Source organism: Manis pentadactyla, chromosome 1 (assembly GCF_030020395.1).
Source record: "Manis pentadactyla isolate mManPen7 chromosome 1, mManPen7.hap1, whole genome shotgun sequence".
Lineage (NCBI taxonomy): Eukaryota > Metazoa > Chordata > Mammalia > Pholidota > Manidae > Manis > Manis pentadactyla.
Window position 1 is genome coordinate 100,772,837 of NC_080019.1, and position 15,412 is coordinate 100,788,248.

General features: G+C 37.2%; 1 protein-coding gene across 10 annotated transcripts in view; it reads right to left on the minus strand.

Annotated features, from left to right (window-relative positions):
- Positions 1–9,845: 9,845 nt before the first annotated feature.
- MECOM (MDS1 and EVI1 complex locus) overlaps positions 9,846–15,412 on the minus strand; it is a 526,926-nt gene continuing 521,359 nt past the window's right edge. For all 10 annotated transcript variants that reach the window (XM_036898348.2, XM_036898349.2, XM_036898346.2 and 7 more), the window contains 2 exons: positions 14,984–15,164; positions 9,846–11,410 (listed from right to left, as the gene is read on the minus strand). In XM_036898348.2, coding sequence (XP_036754243.2) covers positions 11,276–11,410; positions 14,984–15,164 — 316 coding nt within the window. In that variant the 3' untranslated portion in view covers positions 9,846–11,275. The remainder of the gene's footprint in view (positions 11,411–14,983; positions 15,165–15,412) is intronic.

Here is a 15,412-nt window from a genome sequence, read left to right on the forward strand (position 1 = left end):
GAACTTCATTTGAACTTATATGCAGTGTCTCCAAGATAAATTAAGTAAAAAAAATTAAGAGTATATAGTATGCTATCATTTGTGGAAGAAATGAAAGGACTAATATGTATATCTTCTAGAGATAGCCAAGAGTCTTATAACAGGATTTGTTTGTAAAGGGGAACTAAGTTACTGAAATACAAAGGAAGAAATAAAATGTATTTTTGCTGTACTCCCTTTTATAATTTTTATCATGATGAATGAAATAGCAATAAAATTAAAAAGAAAAAAAAAACCAGGAGTGGTTACAGTGAAACTCAGTACTGACCATTTATTGCTACTATTTATTGAATGTGGATTATGCACCAAACTCTTCATATGTATCAAATGTTTGCAGTCTTCTCCCCTACTATGTGGTAGCTCCTACTATCTCCCATGGTCATGCTTAGTTAGTAACAGAGCTGTACTCCTTAACCGGGTATGCCTGGCTCAAATCGCACATTTTGCATTGTGCTCCCTCTTGCTACAACACACTTACTGAAATTATCTTTAAAGCCAACTTTGATGATGCCACATGCCACTAGCCAACTTTGAATCCATCTCTCTATCTGCTTACCCTCTGCATCCACTCTCCATCCCTCATACTCACACAAACCCATGTACATACAAAAATAACTTTGTTTGGAAAGCAACCACCTACCATGAAGTGACCCGGAACCTTGCACTGTTCCATGAATAATTGTAGGAAACCAACAAATAGTTTTCATGCTCAAGACATATGTGAGTAATTGGTCAAAGTTAAGTGGCATCCATCCTACTCTGCATAGCTGGACTGTTCATGCACCCCTCAACCCTTGCATTCCTCTACAAAGTGTTCTGTTTATACAGGCAAAATGCTAAGCACATGGACGTATCTTAGGCTGTCTTCATGATTAAATTCCAAATATTGAAAACACAAGGAGCAGGATACGGATGATACAGAAACATGTAATGACTGGTTAATCAGTGGAAAAGTAAAACAACATCTCTTCTCACCACGATGGAAGAGTGGTGGACAGCCTTTGGAGTCAGACACACCTGGGGTGTTTCCCAGCTCTTTTATTAACCTGCTGTGTAAATCTGAGTATGTTTCTTAACCTTTTTAGATTCAGATTCCCAGATGATAAAGTGGGCATCATAATACTGTCTATCTCTTGGGCAGGATTGTGACAGTTAAAAGAAATAAAAAAGCATTTTCCTCAGTGCTTGATACCTACAAAGGATTTAAAAATGATAATTATTGTTTTAGGTACTATTTGAACATCCTACAGGCCAAATCATTATGCATTATGTAGAATTGTAGTTTTCTTCTTTGTCACATCAGGGGGAGAAAGTAGAGAGAACTGTGCACTGTCAATTATATTATTTGGACCAGAAGTGCTATGGGTTACCTCCCTTTACAGTCCATTAGACATAACCAGTCATATGGACAACTCAAACAGGAGGGTGCCCTTTCCATAGGCCCAAGAGTAGTAACATCAGCCACAAGTTATCTTGCTACAATCTATCAATATTGTAGTTTTTCACTGTGCTTTTTATAATTAAGTGATATTTATGGAATGTGGCTTTTTATTTATATGTTCTTCTAAGATTATCAAAGGATAAAAAAAGAATCAAGAAGAAGGCATGTTAAGTAAAAATAACAATTGAACAAAATTTATGGTGATATATAAATTGTTCATATTTGTGAGTCATTGTTCTTACATAAGATCACAAGGTAGCTTGTGGCCAAAATGATAAGATTCTAGGTCTCTATGACTTGGCCTCTGTGACCTCTGCATATTGCTCTTGCCTTTTCACGAACTATGGTAGCCAATCAAGCCTATGTAGTAATCTTAAATTTCATTTGAATGAAACTATTAAAGAGAAAAATCCCACTTTCTCTCATTATTCTTTAATTTTTTATGTCTTTGGATGGTATTTTAGGAAAAAAATTAAATGATCTAGCAAATAAGTTGGCAATTACTTTTACTTAATTCTACAAAATTGATTGGACTTATTGGAAGAATTTAGAGAGGCAAGTATTGATTTTGAGTACATGAGAGACAGTATAGAAAATGTCACCATTTGCCTGTTTAAATAATAGTGGACACTAAGTTAGTATTAATAACAGGGATGCTTTTCTGTAAAGTTCATGTTGAAGAAATTCACAGCTAAGCAATACAAATATTTATCTTTTAGTCAGTATTTTTTGTTCAAAAAGAGGTTTACAAAGTCACAGAGCTAAATGAATCTTCCTATTTCCACTGTCTTAAGATGTGCTTTTCAGAAATTCTTTATTGAGATTTCCAATTTATTCTTCCATTATTTTCTTTTTAATCTGTCAAATTGAATATCTTAATCCTTGCTTTTGTCTTTTAGCATGTGAATTTTGATGAAAGCCTTGGTCCTTGACTAAAACAAAGCAACACAAAACAAAACAAAATAATCTGCCCTCTTCTCTTCCCCATACAGCACCTTCTTCCATCCAAGGTAAACGGAACACCCAGATGGTACCACCATCTCCTACTTCATCCATCCCAGTCTCGCCCATTCAGAGAGTGCCTCAAATCTCTCCCTTTACATTACGTTTCTCCCTACTCTGACCTCTTCAAAAAATATTCCCTCCCCTCACTACCACAGAAGAAAGGCTCAGATTCATTGATTCACAATACCCTTGACTGAAATCACTTATTACTCTGTTGCCCCTGCTGGAATAATCCATTATTATTTTAAGTGAAGAGAATGTGACTGCTGGCAGTGGAGATGACTTCAGTGGTGGTGGTGAGGAGGTATTTTTTGGCAACATCACACCACTAGCTGGCTTCCTGCTAGCCTTGTTAACTTTGCTCCCTTGGGCTATCTCTGATTCTTCGTTCTCCCCAATTTATTTATTCTTAGAGATGCTGCCACCTTTCAGAGATGATTGGAAGAAGCCAAAATTTTAGCCTTCTGGGTAATAAGGTCAAGAAAATGTAAAAAGTCTGCTTTGCCTTCTGCAATGTAAGATTGGAGCAGGATTTTTATACAAGATGCTTTTGACCACTTCTTTCTTGCCTACATGAACTCAACAGCAATCAGTTAGTTAAAGGAGCCCCATTTCAGATGAGTAGGTAGAAACCCAATCTGAAATGAAATCAACATGATTCAACATGTGGAGAATAGGTACTGTGACTCTATTTTTTAACATTCAGAGTAAGTTTGTTGCTTCAAATACATGTTTTCTTTTTGTTAACACATAAAAGTAAGTTCAAATAGGGTCCAGCACCAGTGGGATGGTGATGATTTGGGCACATTTGAAGGTTATTTAACCCCTGAACTTGTTATGAAAACACCTGACCCTAGCTCCCTTATTGCACGTTGGGAATTCACCTCACTCTGTCGTATCCTACTCCTCACCATGACAATGGTTCATAGTGTAGTGGCCCAGAAAGCAGAAATTTGGGGTTTGGACTTCTAATCAGTGTGTGACCTTGACCCAAGGACAAACCCAGCATTACCCTTTCTAGATCTCACCGTTGTCACTTGTATAGTGAGCGGGTTGGCCTCCACCAACTCTCAAAGTTGATGACTTAGAAGCACCTATGTCACTTTCTAAGACAAGACCTCTTTCTTGTTCTTTTTGTACTATCTAATTTGGAAGAAACTTTTTTGGTTTTATAATAATGGTTTTTCTTATTTCAAAAGTAACACCTTTAATTTTTAGATAGTATAAAAATGGAGCTAAGCAAGAAGAAAACAAATGAAATTCACCCATAATCCTGTTAACCACTAAAATATTACAGTATATAGCTTCCAGCTATTTGCAACCTGATTGTTCAGTTAATAATACATTGAGATTATCTATCCATGTACCTACCCATGGACATGCAGACATAGCACAGTTTACTTCACCAACACCCTTTTGACTTTCATGTCGATAATAATTTTTTGTTATTGTTGTCTTAATGAACACCCATGCATGCAAATATTAATGTGTAATCTAGTTTCTTAGAATGAATTCTCAGAATTGAGTTTCTTGATGATAAGGTATGCTCATAAAAAAAAATATGTGTGTTTTAAAACACAGCAGTAATTCTTTTTTTTGAAAGCATTAAAAGTACATACTATAAAAAGTTACTTTCTCCACTCCAGTCCTAGAGATAACCACTGATATTAATTTGATGTACGTCCTTTCAAGAAATTCACTTATTTACTCATTGACTTAAATTTATGGATTAGTCAGAGTATACCATCTTCTGTTTAAATCACTGGGGATATGATATTGATCAAAATAGGCATAGTGTATTTATGGAGCTTAAGATTTTAGGAACAGAGAGCTTAAATTATCCATGACTATATGTACAATTACAGATTTTAATAGGTGCACTGAATATACAGTGAATGGTTGGATGACACACTACACAAGACCACTTAATCAACATTGATAGGTGGAGGAGAGTGAGAAGGTATCAGGAAATTCTCTCTGAAGAAGAAACAGGCAAGTTAAAACCTGAAGAATAAGTTAAATCAGCCAACTGAGAACGTGGTGGGTGGTTCTGGACTGAGAGGGAGGTAAGAGGGTATGTTCCAAGTTCAGAGTGCAGCAGGCAAAGTCCTTGAAAGCAGAGCTGAACTCGGTGGCTGAAAGTAATCCAGCACATCTGAGACCAATAGGCACATCCAGACAGGCTAGAGTGGTAAGCAAAAACCAGGTTATGCAGGACCCTGGAGGCCACAGTGATGTGTTGATATCTATTCTAAAAACAATGGGAAACTGTTGGAGGATTTCCCCATTAATTGAATATGTCTTCCAGTTTAGTTGATTCTATGCCAGAGAGGGGCTGTTGGTATCCAGCACCATTTCCACCGTTCCTCTGTATTACAGGAGCCTAGTTGCTGGAAAACCTCTTTTCCCAGTTGGTTTCCAGTGAGATGCAATGGAAGGCAGTGGTGGGAGATGAGAAGACAGTAGGAAGAGTGACTCCCTCTGTAGTGTTAACAGGTGAGGTGGACAACCAAGGGCTCCAGCAACAGCCATAATGGCAACTTGTGAGCCACCCCAGCAGCAGCAGCCATGCTCCCATGACTCCAAGGTGAATGGCAAGCTACTGCTAGTCTCTATTTTATATCCTTTTCTTTCTTTTGCTCTTCCAGCACCTCCAATGCTTTTACATGCAACTATCTGCATTAAATCCCTCTCTGTTTAAAATATTTAGAGTGGTTTCTGGTTTCCTTTCTAGACACTGGATGACTGAGTGCTTTCAATTCAGACAAACACTTGAGTTTCTGACCATGATTATTACATGCAGCCCAAAGAAGTCTGCAAATCCTTTTATGAATGAATCTGCTTTAATTTGGGGTAACACATGGCAACTTGGCTACAATTTGATTGCCGATCTTGGTAGAGTTGTCAGTAGGAGTTATGACGGAAGCATTAAAAAAAAAAATCCTTACTTCAAGAATTCTCTGGAACCTCAGAACAGCCATTCTGTACCCTTTTCCTCAATGTATTTTGCACCAAGGTCAGTCTCAGTCTCTTGTATTCTGAAACAGTTTGTGCAGAATGTAATTAGCAATTAAATAGCAACCTCTGTCTTTTGGAGAAGAGGAGGCTGCTGGCTGGGTCTCTAAATTCTCTTCAGGGCTCCTAGACTCAATGTGTTTGATTTTTCCTTCTACTCTTCCCACTTCTCCCCACGTTCCTTCCATTAACAACTCTTTAAACCTTGTATTGTTTTTCTTTTCTTGTTAATTGTGTTAAAATTCCTGTGAGGATTGTAGGTCTTTTGTTTTTTGTAACAGTTCTAATTTTGGGTGTGCTATCATGTTGCCCCTCTGATGACCCCTGATATTACCAAATCCTGTGTTCTGCCCTGTAAATATTACCCCTTATATATCTTAATTTTCCTATCATACAAGTGGTGTGTTGTTTTTGATACCCATAATTTATTCCCAGTTATTTGGGAGGAGCTTCTCAATTTGGCCATATGGGAAATAGCCTTTCCTGCCCCATCCTTTAGGAAAGTTTAATGGTGCTTTTGATCACATATGGTTTCAAGCAGAGCCAGTTTCATGCTCTATCCCTAAAATTTTATAGATCCAGAGTGACAAGAAGGACTGAACATAATGGTAAATGATTTGTCTTGATGAGAATAACCTAAGCTGCCCATTGGCTCTTTCTATTGTCTGCCCACTAGTTCTGGGTCTTCTTGGCCTGGCTCCCCAGCTTTCCCTTCAGTTCTTCGGAGCCCTTCCATATCCACCTGGCAATTTGCTGCCCTGTTTAGAATTAGATTCTTCAGCTTAAAAAACCATATAGATAGAGGGATTGTATTGTTTTTCTTTTCTTGTTAATTGTGTTAAAATATAAAACATAAAATTCATTATCTTAAACATCCGCACTGTTGTGCAACCAATCTCTAGCACTCTTTTCATCTTGCAAAACTGAAACTCTATACCCATAAAACAGTCCCCGTTCCTCCTTGCCCCTAGCCTCTGGCAGCCACCATTCTACTTTTTATCTCTATGAATGCGACTAGGTGCCTCACATGAGTGGAATTATGTAGTATTTGTCTTTTTTTAACTAGCTTATTTCACTTAGGATAATGTCCTTAAGGCTTATCCATGTCATAGGATGTATCAGAATTTCCTTCCTTTTTAAGACTGAATAATAGTCCATTGTATGTATGTACCACATTTTGTTTACACTTCACTCACTGATGGACATTTGGGCTGCTTTCACTTTTTGGCTGTCATGAATAATGCTGCCATCAACATAAGAGTACAAATATCTCTGCACCTGTGCTATAATTCCTCTGGGTATATACACAGAAGTGGAATTCCTGGATCATATGGTAATGCTATCTTTAATTTTTTGAGGAATTGCTATACTGTTTTCCACAGAGGCTGCACCATTGTACATTCCTACAAACAGAGCACAAGGGTTCCAGTGTCTTCATACTATCACCAGTATTTGTTGTTTTCTGGATTTCTTTCTTTCTTGATAGTAGCCATTCTGTACCCTTTTCCTCAATGTATTTTGCACCAAGGTCAGTCTCTTGTATTCTGAAACAGGTTGTGCAGAATGTAATTAGCAATTAAATAGCAACCTCTGTCTTTTGGAGAAGAGGAGGCTGCTGGCTGGGTCTCTAAATTCTCTTCAGGGCTCCTAGACTCAATGTGTTTGATTTTTCCTTCTACTCTTCCCACTTCTCCCCACGTTCCTTCCATTAACAACTCTTTAAACCTAAAGAGAATGAAGTAAGTACATTTCCTAACCTCACGTTTGCTTTCTCTGAGTCTGCTAATCATATTTTAGAAAAGGCTTAACTCATGCCATGTTAATAATTTCAAAATGTAGGTTGGAGTAAACCATTTCTCTCAAAAGGGGTAAGGAGGAAACTCAGGCCACCTGCTAGGAATTTGCAAACACGAGTAAGGCACATCTCTTCTTAAGGAAGTGGATTTGTCAAATGTATTAGTGTTGCTAGTTCTGACTTGAGCTTTCAAACTCTTTATAGCCAAGACTCAGATGCCTAAATGTCTCTTGGGCACAGTTGCATCTCTGACAGCCTTACTCTCAGTGGCACATTTCCTTGGTTTGGAACATTCCTTTTTGGACTTTCATTAACTGTGCCTAAATCAGGAGGTCTGAAACTCTTGGCTAAGTGTGGGCCAAGGAACCAGACTCCCTTGGATTCTCAGTTAAACAGCTGCTCTCTGGTTAACTGTGAGGTAGGTTCTTAAGCTCTCTGAGCTCTAGTTTCCTCACCTGTGAAACAAAATGCTGCTTGCAGGCCTATTATGATGAACTAACTGAGGTAAAGGCTATACACATTCCCAGCATGACACTGATATAGCAGGAAGTTTAAAAATGGACAGCTCATTTTATTTATTCTGTACAGAAATAAGATTGGTTGATGGCCAATATCTGAAAATAAAAATTATGAATGTTCCTCCTCTTTGTATGTGTTTTCTTAACTGTCCCTGAATTTTTTGAGAGCTCTCATCAGTTATACTGGGCGTCTCATGTTTTCAAAGGACTGAGCTTTATTTCTCAAAGCTACATATTTGTTAAGAAACATCCTTAAGATTTTTTCCAGAAAATGTCCATATACACTTTTGTAGTCTAGAATAGATTTCTACTATACTCTAAAAACTTCTTCTTAGCATAGTGTTTGTGAATATATGTGTACATGTATATACATGTGTATTCCCTTAATTTTTATGATGAAAATTATAAAATGCCTTCTATGTATAGACATTTTACCAAATATCCCAGAAACATATTTTGTTTTTCAATATTCACAGAAACACAACGCAGTAACAGCGAAATCAAATATGATTACCCTGGTTTCACAGATGAGATTTTGAAAGGTATGTGGCTTGCCCACGACCTCAAAGCCATAGAGCAGGGGAGCCAGAGCTCAAACTCAGGCTTTCATTTCCAAATACAATATTGTTTCTCCTGTCCCTCCCCTCCCCACAGGGCTGTGTGGTGTAGGGTTGCTGGTGATACGAATGGAAAAAAAAATCAGAAATGTAAGGCTTGAAAGCCTTTTTGAAATTTGGAGCGACCAAGTGTTAGCAAACATCTGAAATGTCATGCTCAGAGTCTAACAAGAGTTCAGTAATGTTGGGAGGATTTGCATTACTACAGAATATATAGGTATATTCTTAAAACAAAGAAAAATACACAGCACATTCCACATCCCAAGTTCTCAAATGTGTTGTTCTTATATTCCAAAAACTAGATATTTCTTCTCCTTCTTTATAAGCCAGATTTATAGCTTCAGTATATTTCCTGAATACTTCTTATGCGTACTTTCTACTAAAGAAAATCAATATTTATACTCTGTATATTTAATTCCTATAATACTGGCATTCAGAAAGGATGTGAGGAGACTCTCTATATAGCCAGCATTGTAGCTAAGAATGAATGAATAAATGAATGAAGAAATTAGTCTGGATCTATTTCCATGTATCATATCTATTTTTCAAACCTTGTTAAAACCTCTAGAGTCAGCCAAAATTGGAATGGCCATATATCTAAAACAATTGGCATTATATTTAAGGAGAAAATATTCATAATTGCTCCCCCACCAAAGAATTGATCATATGGAAATACCACTCCTCACAGGCCAATCCTGTATGTACATATATGGACACACAGAAACAATCACACATATGAAAATTAAAATAACATTACTTACACTAGTGAAGAGCAGAAAACTTAAAATTTTAACAAAATAAATAACTGAAATTATAGTAGATCAAACCTGATGAAATATGGGACACCATTAAATGATTCTTTGGAAGAATCTATAGCAATATACATCTACTTTTATTTATTTATTTGCCACAAGTAAAGCAAGCCCCAAATCGTGTCTATTTTCTAGTTATAACTATAAAAAAAATGATATTTTGCATGTGGACGAAGACCAAAGGAACACAGAAAAGTTAAAGGTTTGTTTTTTACCTCCTGTAAGTCAGTTAACAGTATTTATGTCATTAAAAACAGAACATATTTTGGCATGCACTATGAAAAACTGAATAGAAAATCTGTAGGTTGCTCTCTGTCCTAACTAAAATGAGACATGGAGTGATAGCAGGACTGTGTAGGGTTGCACATGAACTCTGACTTTACACCACACAGAGAAAGTTCAGAACAGTGAGCGGGACATACCCCAACTCCCTATCGGCCAAGGGCTATCCCTATGTCATCTCAAAACAACACAAATATGTTCTGTGTTGCATGTCTCTGTTATGGCATCAAGACCCCAGACATCATATCTTTACATCATTGGATCCCAAAGGGAAACTAAAAATTGCATGAGAAGGGAAAAATACCACACAGGGAAAAAAAATAACCATTTTTGTAAGTCTTTATTTTTTAGTTGCTCCTCCCATAGTAATGCACTGAAAGGCGTAACAGTTTATATTGTACAAAGCATTTGAAGAAAGTACCTCAACTTGCCGATTATTTCAAAATGAGATTACAAACAAAAAGAAAACAAATCTGGTTCTTCAAGAAAGGGCAAAATAACTGAATACAGTCTGTTATTTACTTCTCTCTTTTAACATAAGGTCTGGAACACTTCATTTTACAAATAGGATTAACATGAACATAACATCGCACAGGCTTGCAGACGACCAGCATAAAATATGGGGTACAGTCTTTAATCAGAAGAATCATGCTTTCGTGAAAGAAATTATAATCGTTTATACAATTGAATCGATTTCAGTATTACAAAAACTAAGTCGCATCTATTCGTATTTAGCTCATTAAGAAGGAAAACAAAACAACACCAACAAAAAAAGGAATGTTAAGAAAAGCCAAACACATCTGGCACTCCCACACACAGGTCGAGTCACCTTGGTCCTTGCAATTCAGAAAGGGGTGTGCCTCAGACGTCAGAGAGTAGTGGCTGACCGGAACAGTGCTATTTTAATCAACAAACAATGGTTTGCCAACAAATAAATACATGATACACGCAACACACACAAAAAATTAAACATTAAAAAACAGTGACATGATTGTCTAAAATTAAGATGTTATTACAAGGATTTGGCAAACATTTTATTAGTGTAGTGGTCCAGCGGTACTGGTGATAAACAGGTCACTCCACTGACTTAACCTCTCTTGAGCATTGAACATCCATAGTTTACAATATACACATACCCTTCTTCCCTAGTTTTAAACAATGTACTTCAGAAGGCAAAAGTTAATGGGGAACAAGTACGCCCTGTTATCAGTCTCTATAATAATCAAGTGTGCATTTCATCCAACTACTTCCCGTCTTCAAAGGGTTAAATTACATAAAACTTTAATGAAGAAAAAAATTAAATCTGTAATTAAAAGCAACTGTTCCCAATCATGTGTCAGGTGATCTTGAACAAAAAAGAATTCCGTTTCTATGGAGTGTTGGTCCATGTCAGTGCCGCCCCCACAACCCCTCTCACCCACCCACACCCTCGAGCAGGGTGACCTGGAAGACGCCTTCCACCCAGCAAGTCTGTCGCTTTCACTGATTCACTTTAAGTCGCATTGATCCTCCAGAAGTCAGCAGCTGCCATTGCTGTGCAAAACAAAATATCGAGAATAAATAGTTCCTTTTTTCTTTCTTTCTTTCTTTTTCTCTTTCTTTTTTTAATCATTCAGTTTAAGGTCACCAGACTTTACACGAGTGACCCTTCATGTTTCTAAGGCATTCTGCTCAGCAGTCTTTTAAACAGTCCTATTTGAAAGAGCCATGCTACTGTTGGACTTGGTCCCACGTGGTCCACCTTGGTAACGTCATACGTGGCTTATGGACTGGATGGCGCTGGATTCTGCCGCAGCCCTTGCCATACTGTGCCACACGTTGGAAGAACTGTGGGATGTAGAATGGAGGGACTCCTTGTCGGACAATGACAGCATCATAGCGTATGCCTGGGGTAAAAAAGAAGAGACTCGGTAAACGGCGTTTGAAAAACTTCACTCTCAGTTTGAAGCATACTGTTGGTGAATGTTAGCGGTCCTGAGTAGCAACAGCCCTCGTGGTGTGTTTGGAGAAGCATGGGGTGCTTTTTGTTGTTCTTAAATAACGTGGGGTTACTGCTGGCCTTCAGGGCCGAAGGCCCAACAAAGTAACACATTCTACAGAACAACAAATTACTTATCCTACCTACAATACCAACAGTGCCTCCACTGAAAATCACGTCATCTCCCTGCTAGCCATAGATAGAATCACTCATCCACTGTTCATGTACATGTTCAACTCACCAGAAGTATTACTGTGTGCTTATGACTGAAAATGCAAACGACTAGAACATAGAACTGCCTTGACAGCACTGTGGTCTAGGAAAGGAGCAGCCCTACCTCCCACCGCACTCCACAATGCAGAGCCTGAAGGTGAAGAGACATGGCCCAAGCCTCTCAACTAGATAGTAGAGAGAAACAAGCAAAACTTGTTTTTGCCCCACTTTTAATCCAGTGTCCTTTCTCCAGTTCCCCACTGCCCTTGAAATAATCAATGCTGATATCTAAAGACCTCAAAAGTTGAGGTAGATCAAGCGAGTTCTATCAAAAACCGATAAAACACAAGACCCAACGTTCTAGCCAACTTGAGCGCCAGTTTCTGTTGCGCAGAAAGTACACAGAGGTACTGTGAGGAAGTGCTCTTTTTTCCCTATTATCATGTCAAATTCTACATAACTGTTCAGAGAATCCCCCATTTGCTGCCAAGTAAAATATTCAAATGAAATGTTTGGTCTTGACTTGTGAGTGAACTTTTCACTGTTGATTTGCTATTATTGGTCTCATCCATTGCTAAACTTGCTTGTCAGAATGCTGCTGAAGTGGAATCATTAAAGTCCTGCCAACGACATTCCGCTGTCTGTAAACAAAGACAAAATGCCTCTGTTGTTAAGCAGAATTTCATCCTGGGAGTCATGCTGAGACATGTGGCCATTCTGCGGTTTCTTCCATAATCATGGCAGTTAGCAAATCTGCCCTTGCAGGCTGATTCTGATTTGCCGGGTCATTGCACTAAATGTACACATGTGACTTTTATATATGCAATTTGCCTTCTGGACCTCTACAAAATCTCAGAAGACATATAAAAAATATTTCTTAAGCATGTACTCTATGCCAGGCACTGTTCTAGATCCTAGGGAAGAAAGGAAAAATAATAGAGTCCTTGTTCTTTGTAGAGTTTAAAGTATGGAAGAAGTGAGCATTAAACTTAAACTGTCTAATTATGTACCCACTTTTAGGATTAAGATAAAGAATACTATAAAATTGTCTTAACAAAACCTATTTCAATGTTTGGAAAGACAATGTTTGGGAGTATCGAGAAGATATTGGAATCCTGAGTTTTAATCCTGGCATCTAACCTGCCTCTACTAAACTAGTTGTGTGACCTTGGACAAGTTGCCTAACCTTTCAAGGTAATGTTCCTCATAGAAAATGGAGATGATAACAACACTTGTTTCCAAGGGTTGTGGAGGAATCACAAGCAGTAACTAACAAAGTGTTTAGTTCAGTGTACCTGACATAAATTGCACCTATTATCATGAAGTTAATTTTGTAGGAGAGGATTTTTTGGGAGAACAGTCCATGAGGAATGTAACCACTGTTGTACTGATCAACTATCTTGGATTCAATCACTAAAAAATCACAGAGCAAATACATGAATGTTTTGAGTAAATCAACCAACTCTATCCAGACTATAGAAAATGGCAAACACAGAATGTCTGCCTTTTGGTAATCAAAGGATATAAACACTTTCATGCACAAGGACCAGTGCCTAGCACATAACCAACAATTATTGACTGACTGAATGAATAAAGAATCACATAAAATTAAATAAAGCCAGTTTGCAAAAAGGCCTGACCATTTTCAAACATATGACATGATCAAGTAACAAGAAAGAAAAATATGAGCTAGGATTGCAAAATGCTAGTATTTCTTGTTAACCCAGTTGGGCAGGGACTTTATGTCAAAATGCTGATACTGAAATATATCATATCCACTCTCTCTAGGTACTCGGCCCTTCTGCTTTCTGTCACTTCTGTCAGTTTCAGGAATTTTTAGGTTTTGTGTCTCATAACGAAAAATATTTTGATGGAACAATTAAAATGAATTTTAGAAAAAAAAGAAAGAAAACACAGATCTCCAGTATCTCTGATCACCTAGGGAAGAAGAATGAGATATAAAGGGTTTTAAGAAATACTAGCTACCTCTTATGATTGCCTCTAAGGAAAAAGGAGATGTTCACTCTGGCTAGTTTACTTTTAATTCTAGAAACTGAAAATTTCATTTTTATCCCCACTGACTCATGCAGCAGGAAAAGACACTAGATCTCTTCACCCTCTCCCCTACTTTAAAATGAGGAAATGATGCTCATAGTCATGATTTCATGTTCTCAAGTTCATGGAGCTAGGCAATGGAGTATTGATGCCGGCTGCTTTTATTTCAATTCAGAAAGAACATTTATTTTTCCTGTTACCATTCATGATATGTTTGACTCTTTACTGAATTAACTGATATTTAAAATTGTGTATTATCCCATTGGCATACGTTGTTTCCATTTTAGTTGAGATTTGACCACATTTGCTGTTATGACCACCCCAAAACACCTCAGCCAAATAGGTAATCATTTCCAAATGTACAAGCCAATACGGTCACATGGTTTCATGTTAGGCCACCCCAAAATAGACACATAGATCAAACATTGAGACCAAAGTGACCAATAATATGATAATAAGAGGAAGTTATTGACATTTAATTGATCTGAATAAGATGAATAATATGGTTGATGTAGATGTCAAGCAGAACATAATGACTTCCTTAATTTTTGTGATAGAAGAACTACGGTTTTTAATTGGTATTTATGGATCCTTAAATGGATTTATTTTATTCATCCTAGTGGTGCTGAAAGAATGCTGTAAAGCCCAATGAACTTAGGTACCATTCGTTCATTCATTCAGTAAAAATTGATAGGTTTTATTTCCAGATCTTCCATTAAGTTGCTGCTGACTCTTGCCAAATCATTTCATCCCCGATCCTCAATTTACTCCTAAATTCTATAATTTGCTAATACTAACTAACTATACATGATAAAGGACAAAAAATATTGTGCAGAATTCACTTTCCAAAAATCTTAAAACATAATCAAGTTGACAAAAATCATAGATGCAAAGCAATTGGAAAATAATTCTGAAGTAATATATAAATAGGTGCAAGCAAACATGGGCTATCTATGCAGAAGTACAAGAACTGCAAAGTAAAGGAAAGATTATTGTAGGATAGGGTTTGTCACAGAGTTTATGTATAGAATGCAGCCATATTAATTGCTGTATTGATTAACTATTTGGGATTGAGTTACAGACAGTAAAGATACGAATGTTTTGCGTAAAGTGTACACGTTCAGATTCTAGAATACTGTAAATATAGAATATCTGCCTTTAGGCATCAAAGGTACAATGTCACCAAGATACTCTACTGCAAGAAAATATGTACCTGTGATTTGGACTTTCTGTGTAACGGCTGTTTAAGTTCCTCCGGCACATGAGAAGTACTAAAAGACAGCTCAGCTTCAGGATATTGATTATCTTCCATTTTCCTCATTTTGAGGCTATCTGTGAAGTGCCTTATGTGATCTAGAGCAGAAAGTCCAGTTTTATATTCTTCCTCTTTATACCTAAAATGAACCAATGGGAAAGCACAGAGGGTTTTCTTTTTCAGTTTGTTATCTAACCAAATCACTTTTCATTTGAATCTATACAGCTTTCAAACTTTATGTCTGTAGTATAGAGTAGCATGCATCAATTATTAGGTTCTTTAAAATTGTTACAAATACTATCTCTGTATATTTCTTTTAAGATTTTTCATAACTAAAGCAAGAGTATATTTGAGATAAAAAGTTAAAGTCAATGACATGTGACATCA